Genomic DNA, 8,697 nt, shown 5'->3' on the forward strand with positions numbered 1-8,697 from the left:
ATCCAGCCAGCAAAGGCAAGATGTAATGCCAAATCCAGCCAGCAAAGTCAAGATATAATAATCCAACCAACGAATAAGGCAAGATGTAATGCATAATCCAGCCAGCAAAAGTTAGTTCACCGTTAGATTCGTAATCAGCGACCCCAAAAACCCCCGAGTAACGTGTTTCAAGTAAATCCAATAAATTTAAAAAAAATTAAGTCCGCCATATTGAATCCGCCATTTTGAATTTTTAAAATCTGCCGCCATTTGCCATAAATATTTATGTGCGTGTCAATAATAAATTTACTTTTAATCGTTCTTTTATTATCTTTCTTTTTTTATTTCTTTATCTTTTTATGTAAATTTTTTCTAAATTTTTTTTTCCTGTTTGATATACAATAGCAAATATTTTATTGACAGTGACAAAGCGATACAAGTGTCTGGCATGTCCACAACAAAAAATAGCATGGAAATGGAGAATTACATCTTCCAAAAAGCTAAGACTAAGGTATGTCTAAAATTATCTAGAATGCTAAGAATATATTTCGTCCTTTACAGTTGCATTATATGTTATACTTTCTGGATTTAAGAGTGAAATATGTACATTGCTTTATACAAAGTAAAATATAAAATTAAATGTTGGAGAAAGATATATATAATTAGATGTTGAATTAAAAAAAGATGAATAATGACTACCCATATTTATACAGAGGCTTATACCAGTTTAATAACTACTGTATACTATTTAATCCAAAATTTTTCTTTTTTTGATTATAACAATCTTTTAAATAGAATTTTGATACTCTAAACATCTTTTTCGACATCTCTAACAACTCTAAACATATGTTTTAACATAGAATGTTTCTGAATATTATATATATATATATATATATATATATATATATATATATATATATGTATATATTTAAATTACAACTTTTAATATACAATATATATATATGTGTATATATATATATATATATATATATACTAAAAGTTGTAATTTAAATTTAAATATCAAAAAAGGCTTATATTTAAATAATAATCATTATGATTAAAAGAAGAAACATTTTTGATAAATAATATATAGTAGTTATTAAACTGGACTATAAATTGCTATGTACATACACATAGTTAATAAAAAAAAAATAAGTTAGAAAGAACAAAATCTATTGAGTAGCACAGTAATATATGTATTACATATATTTGTAGTTATTTTATTTAAATTTAAATTATTGAGTCATATATCTTTAGTAATTAATAGTAATTAATCTTCCTAAATCTATGGTCATAAGTCGTGAGTCATAAGAAATTGACCAATCACAATCGAATTTGAGGAGAATAATCGACTGTGATTGGTCAATTTCTTACGGGTCACAACTCACGACTTGCATTGTAGACCCCTCATAAGGTTGATGGTCATCACGTTTCGGAACGCATACGAAGTTAACGAAGTTCCAAAGTTATCCCATCATTCCCCATCTAGAACAATTTAGAATAGTAGGTTAGATTGTTCCGTCAATATTTTATTGTGATTTAATGGTCGTTATATGGTGTGCACTGTGCGTCTCAAACCAAGTCGAACGTGGTATCTGTTGTACGGCATATTTTTGTTGTAAATTTTTTATATCTTTTTTGAGTTTTATTTAATTGTACTTTTAAATAATTTAACCAAAGTCATGGCTACTGACGATTCGTGGAAAACGCAACATTTTCGACAGAACGTAGTCGCGAAAATGTAAGTCAATTTACGTCGGTTATAAAGCGAGAACATTGTCATCAATTAGCATTATTAAAAGTTCAATTATTATTTAAAGAATAATATCCTCTGAAATTGTTACATAAATTTATTTTTTACGTCCCATATATCCCATATATTATTTATGTAATTCCATATATATTTATTTTGTTTCTTGACACGAAATATTTATGTATGTATCAATAATAAATTTACTTTTAATCGTTTTTTTATTATCTTTTTTTTATTTTTTTATCTTTTTGTGTATTTTTTCTAAAAAATTTTTTTTTATCCTGTTTTATAAAATGTGTGCATAGCTAGTACAATCAAAGGAAATAATTCTAATTTTTTATTTGATATACAATAGCAAATATTTTATTGACAGTGACGAAGCGATACAAGTGTCTGGCATGCCCACAACAAAAAATAGCATGGAAATGGAGAATGACGTCTTCCAAAAAGCTAAGACTAAGGTATGTCTAAAATTATCTAGAATGCTAAGAATATATTTCGTTCTTTACAGTTGCATTATGTTATACTTTCTGGATTTAAGAGTGAAATATGTACAATGCTTTATACTTACTGAACTTAAAGTAAAATATCTAATTAGATGTTGGAGAAAGATATGTTATTAGATGTTGGATTGAGGAAAGATGAATGACTACCTATATTTATACAGAGGCTTATAATCCAGTTTAATAATTATGTACACTATTTAATCCAAAATTTTTCTTCTTCTGATTATAACAATCATTTAAATAGGAACCTATTTTGATACTCTAAACATATTTTTATATGTGAATGCAAATCTTTCAGTATTACTAATCTATTTTTTTTCTTCTTGCAGGAAGAATACTTGGGTTTTGTTGCCAGATTAATTCTTCATCTCAGAGAAATGAGTAATCGTTTGATATATATGTCTTATATATTATATTAATTTCTTATTACATTATAATATGAGATTTATAAAAATAATGACAAACTCTTATTACGTTAATATTACATATCAAATTAAATGTAGTTTATAGATCTTGTCAACGAGACACTAATTTATTCTGTTAAATACGAATTAAATAATCGTGAAATAATTGAAAGTGTATTTGTTTGCTGCTTTAAAAAAAACAAGAAACTATTTGTTCTAGTTACTTAATGATTCATTAAATTATTATTATTATTATTATTAACCGTACTCTATTTTTTAAAGATATTTTACCTTATTTATTTGGAAAATTTTGAAGTTTAGTTTTCCTGTCCAATATCCTTTTTTTTTCAAAATTATTTTTATGTTAGATCTCGTATGTTATTTCAGTGACATTCTATTCTTTTCGTAGATTCCAAAAAGGATGCGGCTGGTAATGCACCAGGTACTGCTGGTACCAATCATACCTGGTATGACCATAATCAAGTCATGCCTGATCCAATTGGTGCTCTTCAGACGTTGTCCGAACTTTCGTTGTAAAATTAAAGAAATACGATCTCAAATATGTGAAAGAAAATGTGAATTATTTTTATTATTTTATGGAGAAAAAATGTTACGTATTTGAGATATATACGTTTAATATCTTATCAAAATACATTGAGTTTTTTTTCTTATCAGTTTCGTATTCGCAAATTAGGTACGTGTGTATTATATTACAAACGAACTTGTTTGAACAAGGCATCATGTTTGAATAAGACATTGCTTCCTAATAGTTTTTAAGTGTGCAAATAGAAACTTACACATTGTTTTTAATTGTGCAAGTAGAAACTTGCACATTGCTTCCTCATAGTTTTTAAGTGTGCAAGTAGAAACTTGCACATTGCTTTCTCATAGTTTTTAAGTGTGCAAGTAGAAACTTGCACATTGCTTTTTCATAGTTTTTAAGTGTGCAAGTCGAAACTTGCACATTGCTTTCTCATAGTTTTTAAGTGTGCAAGTAGAAACTTGCACATTGCTTTCTCATAGTTTTTAAGTGTGCAAGTAGAAACTTGCACATTGCTTCCTCATAGTTTTTAAGTGTGCAAGTAGAAACTTGCACATTGCTTTCTCATAGTTTTTAAGTGTGCAAGTCGAAACTTGCACATTACTTCTTTATAGTTTTTAAGTGTGCAAGTAGAACCCTTCGCTCACAAAGCTTCCTCTATGAGGAAGCCAAAAAAATAAATACTAATAATTATACATTAAATAAAATAAAAGCTTTCTCATAGAGGAGCTTTGTGAGCGAAGGGTTCTACTTGCACACTTAAAAACTATGAGGAAGCAATGTGGAGGTTTCTACTTGCACACTTAAAAACCATGAGGAAGCAATGTGCAAGTTTCGACTTGCACACTTTTTCATCACTACATCGAAGTCTTTTATCCTCGAAATATCAATGTAGATTCTCTGTGGATATATCTATTAAGAGATATGTACAGGGAATTTTTATCGACATTTCGAGGATAAAAGACTTCGATTAGTGATGAAAAAGAACGTTGCATCCATGTGGATAGTTTGTGGATAAATCTACGTCCACGTAATTTCTATTAAAGATTATAATTAATCAATGAAAGTATTATTATACTGCGTTTATATGGCAATGTCATAGCTTTTAATGGATAATCAATAGTGAATTATAATTTGATGCTGCAATTATACTTTGTATACTGCAGGTGGAATAAACTTGTATTGAATAAGATTTTGTATGCAATTGCCATGTTGATTGACACATTTTAGCCTTAGTCGGTGCATCAGCAATTTACGTTTCTGCATTATTTCTAAAGTTTCATTAACGAAAGGTTTCCTTATTTTTGTCTAGTGAGGTCCTTGTAAGGATTTGATAAGAATGTTTTAACTTTATAAATATACTTTTTTCATAAATATATTTACGAACACAAAATTTCATAATGAGCCGGCACTGGTTTCTGACATTCACCCGACATTAAGAAATATTATATCATATATCCAATTCAAAATTTTATTACTCTTTTTAAACTGAATTTGTTTCTTAAGATGATTTTTGAAAAATTATATATTTGCGCTGGTTATGACATATGTAGACTATATGTATATAACGTTTACATCAAATTAAGAAGTAGTCTACCATGTAAGGCAGTTGGCTCACGATCCAGGAGGTCCCGAGTTCAAATCCCACCAAGGTAAGTGTGTTTTTCAAATACGAAAATTATTTATAATCATAGACTGCATCTTAAAAAACAAATTTAGTTAAAAAATAATAAAATTTTGAAATAAATAATTTTTTTATGTCGAATAATTATTCAGTGAAACACGTGGATTTCACGTCAAATCGATGATCTCATCCACGTGGACTACAGTACCGTTCTTGAGTGGATTGTCCACTCGAATGTCCACGTGGATTCCACGATGCTGATCCACGTAGCAATAACGTGGATTTCAAGTACTGTTTTTATCGGGTATAGACTAAAGAAAAGATGCACCGAGCATAAACTGCTATTGTGGGCAAGAGTGGTTCTGGAGGTCGATTGTGTATCTTAAAATGAGGTGAAAATTACAAAAGTAAACAGATTTACTAGATTTCGACAAATAAAATCGTAGATACATTAGTAAATTTCCTCACGTTTATAATTTTTACCTTGTTTCAAGATACACGCAATCGAGTCCCTGATAACGGCCGGAGGACGGGAGTTACGTGTGAATTTGGCTATACTTTGGTTTAGACTCAGAAACATTCGGATGATTTAGTTCTGCGTACTACGGCATGCACCCGATAAAAATGGTAGTGTAGTGTTCTGAAAATAACAAAAGGAAAATTAAAGAAAGGTTTGTTCCTTCTTTGCTTTTTTAGCTTCTAGATCACTGACATATTTTTTTTAGAGCGGAAACATGAACAGTGATAAACTGCCATAAATTAATAGATACTGAAATTAATAAATATTAATTATAATTACTATTATATTAGGTTGTCCACGAAAGGAGGGAAGAGAGAAGAACTTTATAAGGAAAGGAGAGACAAAGAAAGGCAACCTCTATAGAGTAAAAGAGTTTAAAGGGTAAAGATCAAGGGTCTCGACTGCTCGAAGCCTATAAGCGTTAGATGGAACTTGGGTTCCTCGCGAATCAAAGTATGAAGAGAGAAGAATGTTGCTGCTGACCATCGACATCGACGACATTACCGACATCACTTGGTGGTACATCTTTCAGAAGAACGAGATCAACGCAGAGAGGTAGTACATGGCCATTTTGAAGGGCCAGATTTTCAAGTGGCTGCGTTTAAAAAAAATTAAGAGTCCCATGCTATTGCACATGATAACGCCAGACTGAACAAAGCAAAAGGACTTTTTGCGGCAGCAAGGAATTGGGCAATGGTGAAACCCACCGTATTCATCACATAAGTTCATGTGACTACGATTGTTATTGTGGCCTCTGAAAAGAGCTCTGAGAGGCTGAGAGAGATTGAGTTTGAACAGAAGCTTAAAAGAGCTATATTTACAAAGGGATGTCTGATATGGCCTCTACCGCAGTGTCCGGCGACTACCGAAGCGATAGGAAGAGGTCATCAATCATCAAGCACGATGGGGATTACTTGTAAACATATTAAAATTTCATTGTTCTCTTATTTTTAGTTTCCTCTTTATAATAAAAATCGCATCCCCCTGAATTTTGTAAACAACCCAATAATTACTGCCATAGATATTATTAGATATATTAAATATTAAATTATATATCAAATCTTATTTTCTGCTCTAGAGGAAACAGTTATGATTTGTGCCTATATTTAAGTTGAATAAATCCCGGTCTACAATAGGTATTTTAAACTCTAAACCACATAAGAAATTGACCAATCGTAATTGATTATTCTCCTCACCTTTGACTGTAATTGGCCAATTTCTTACAGCTTAAAGCTGTATTGTAGCGTTCCATCTAACCGAAATAATTGACCGGAGCCATTCATATCGACTGGTGCTTGGACTTTTTCCCTTAGACCAACCAATTAGAAGGTTCTGTGTTAAATTGTCCACACATAGGTAATGAGCAGTCTCTGGTTCATGTTCATAGTCTGTTCTTATTTGTCAAAGTAATAATGTCTTAATAAGTAATGCCTTGAGATGCTAATACGGCTCTGTGATTAATTTATAACATCTTAAGATATTGTACTTAAGAGCAGGTTCTTAAATATAAGAACGATGAATACCGCTCTCACTCCTTATTAGGTCATTATCCGACTTCGACTTTATAAGATTAAAACCGAGATTAAAGTTAATCGGCATTGATAGAAATGGACATGAAAGATCTTAAACATGTTCTCGAGATACCATACAGTCTTTATAAAATTGGACTATGAATATTATTTTTATAATTTTTTTTCTCTTTTTTTGCCTCTTTCTGCTTACTTTTTCAAATGTTGCCTTTTTTAGCTGTTTTTTTAACTTGCTTGTATTTTCTTTTGGGGTTTTTCTTTCGCTACTGGCGACTTTATACTGTAAATCCTACTACACGTTGCTCTATTCTCTATTCATATAATGATTATGAAGTCAATAGAAGATTCTAGGCCATGGTCTTAAATGGACATCATAAAAGCGATGCGACTAATCTTGTGCGCTACAACTTAACGCAAAATTTCGATATCTTGTTATGCAAAAATGTATTTAACTTCCATTCTTTTATTTATGTTGAATTTTCTTATATAAGACAAAGAGAATTCGGGCAATAAGTGAAGGATAGAATCAAGAGAAGGAAAGAGTATAAAATGAATTTATAAGCATCTGTGTATTAATTAAAAATTGCAGGTTTTTTATTCATATATGCTTTAAGGAGACATATGAGAAAAGGCGTACAATATATATCACATAAATTTCGTCACTGGTTATTGTACAGCGCTAAAATCGATTATTTTCGCTAGAGGCAATCACAGTTGAACCGCCCTAAACAAATCGGAGTAAACAAATATTACAAAAATGAAAAATAAATAATGTGTACAATTATCACCGTTACACGTTTATTCATTTTAAAATTAGAGAAACATAGGATCGCTATATATATATGACGTCATACCAAATGCCTTTACAGGTCAATGATCAATAACGACAGCCAATGTCGCGTTCTATTGAACGGGACCATTTTTAAGTTATCGATCCGGCAAATTTAAGAATTACGATGCTGAATATAAGTCGTTATCTTCGCACCATACACATATGTTATATGTATGTACAGTACACATACGCCAATAATGCGTGTGCATGTGCATCTTCGCGAAATATCCGTTCCCATTCCGTATGTAAATCTCGAACAAATCAAGATCTAAATACGACATCGATTTTCCAACGCGATCAAATATTCGGATTGTGCTTTCTGTTCCCTTCCAGGATAACAAATTCTACGTTGAATACTGGCGATGGTCTGTTCGTTTTAATTGTATCTCATTATATATAGCTCTTGCATAAATGAGATTAAACAAATTCAAGCTAATTATGCAAAGGAAGTAAAAAAGATGAAAGATCATAAATATACATATAATTAACATATGGAGTAAGGAGCAGTTGGAGAGAACAGGACTTCTTATTGTTAGATGCAGAAGGTATGAAAGAGTACATAGTGGGACCAATAGATATAGTTAAACCACCAAATCGATACGACTGTTTCGAGAATGAGCTCGCTTTCTCTCTTTTCTTGTTGCGCAGGAAAAGGAAACGATCTGGTTTTCACTTTCGTAAAATAATGGCGGCGATTTCGTGACTTTGAAAATTTCGCTCGCCCGTCCGCCGGTAGGTCTGTTTATTTCAAAGGCATCACGGTTGAAGCTTCAAAAACGAAAAAAAGAGTACACGTGGACATTTTTCATTCCGTAACGCACATCGATTCCTATTACTTCCGTGTCGATAGTGAATCGAAAGACAGAAGAAAAGGAAGAAATAGATCTAAACGAAATTCTATTCGTTAAATTGCACGTAAATATAATTTTCAATTTATAAAAATATATATCACACTTGGAACATAATTAAAATCATCAACTTCTTTCTATGTTCGTAAGAAATTATTATT

At 31.0% G+C, this 8,697-nt stretch overlaps 1 protein-coding gene and 1 long non-coding RNA gene across 3 annotated transcripts; both read left to right on the top strand.

Moving 5' to 3' along the window:
* The first annotated feature begins 1,444 nt into the window (after positions 1-1,444).
* LOC112455324 (mediator of RNA polymerase II transcription subunit 15-like) lies at positions 1,445-3,316 on the top strand. 2 transcript variants are annotated; one of them, XM_025017170.1, is made up of 5 exons: positions 1,445-1,579; positions 1,660-1,720; positions 2,106-2,193; positions 2,568-2,619; positions 3,052-3,316. In XM_025017170.1, the coding sequence occupies exons 1-5, from the start codon at positions 1,522-1,524 to the stop codon at positions 3,177-3,179; spliced, it is 387 nt and encodes a 128-aa protein (XP_024872938.1). In that variant the 5' UTR covers positions 1,445-1,521; the 3' UTR covers positions 3,180-3,316. The 2 variants fall into 2 exon arrangements, with proteins under 2 accessions (XP_024872938.1, XP_024872939.1); XM_025017171.1 differs by having other exon boundaries at positions 1,486-1,720.
* A 1,557-nt stretch (positions 3,317-4,873) lies between these two features.
* Positions 4,874-7,643, top strand: LOC112455326. Its single transcript, XR_003040851.1, has 2 exons — positions 4,874-5,478; positions 5,618-7,643. It is a non-coding gene; the product is annotated as an uncharacterized LOC112455326 (long non-coding RNA).
* Positions 7,644-8,697: the final 1,054 nt, after the last annotated feature.

The sequence above is a fragment of the Temnothorax curvispinosus genome, unplaced genomic scaffold, assembly GCF_003070985.1.
Source record: "Temnothorax curvispinosus isolate PA1 unplaced genomic scaffold, ASM307098v1 QBEX01006010.1, whole genome shotgun sequence".
Taxonomy (NCBI): domain Eukaryota; kingdom Metazoa; phylum Arthropoda; class Insecta; order Hymenoptera; family Formicidae; genus Temnothorax; species Temnothorax curvispinosus.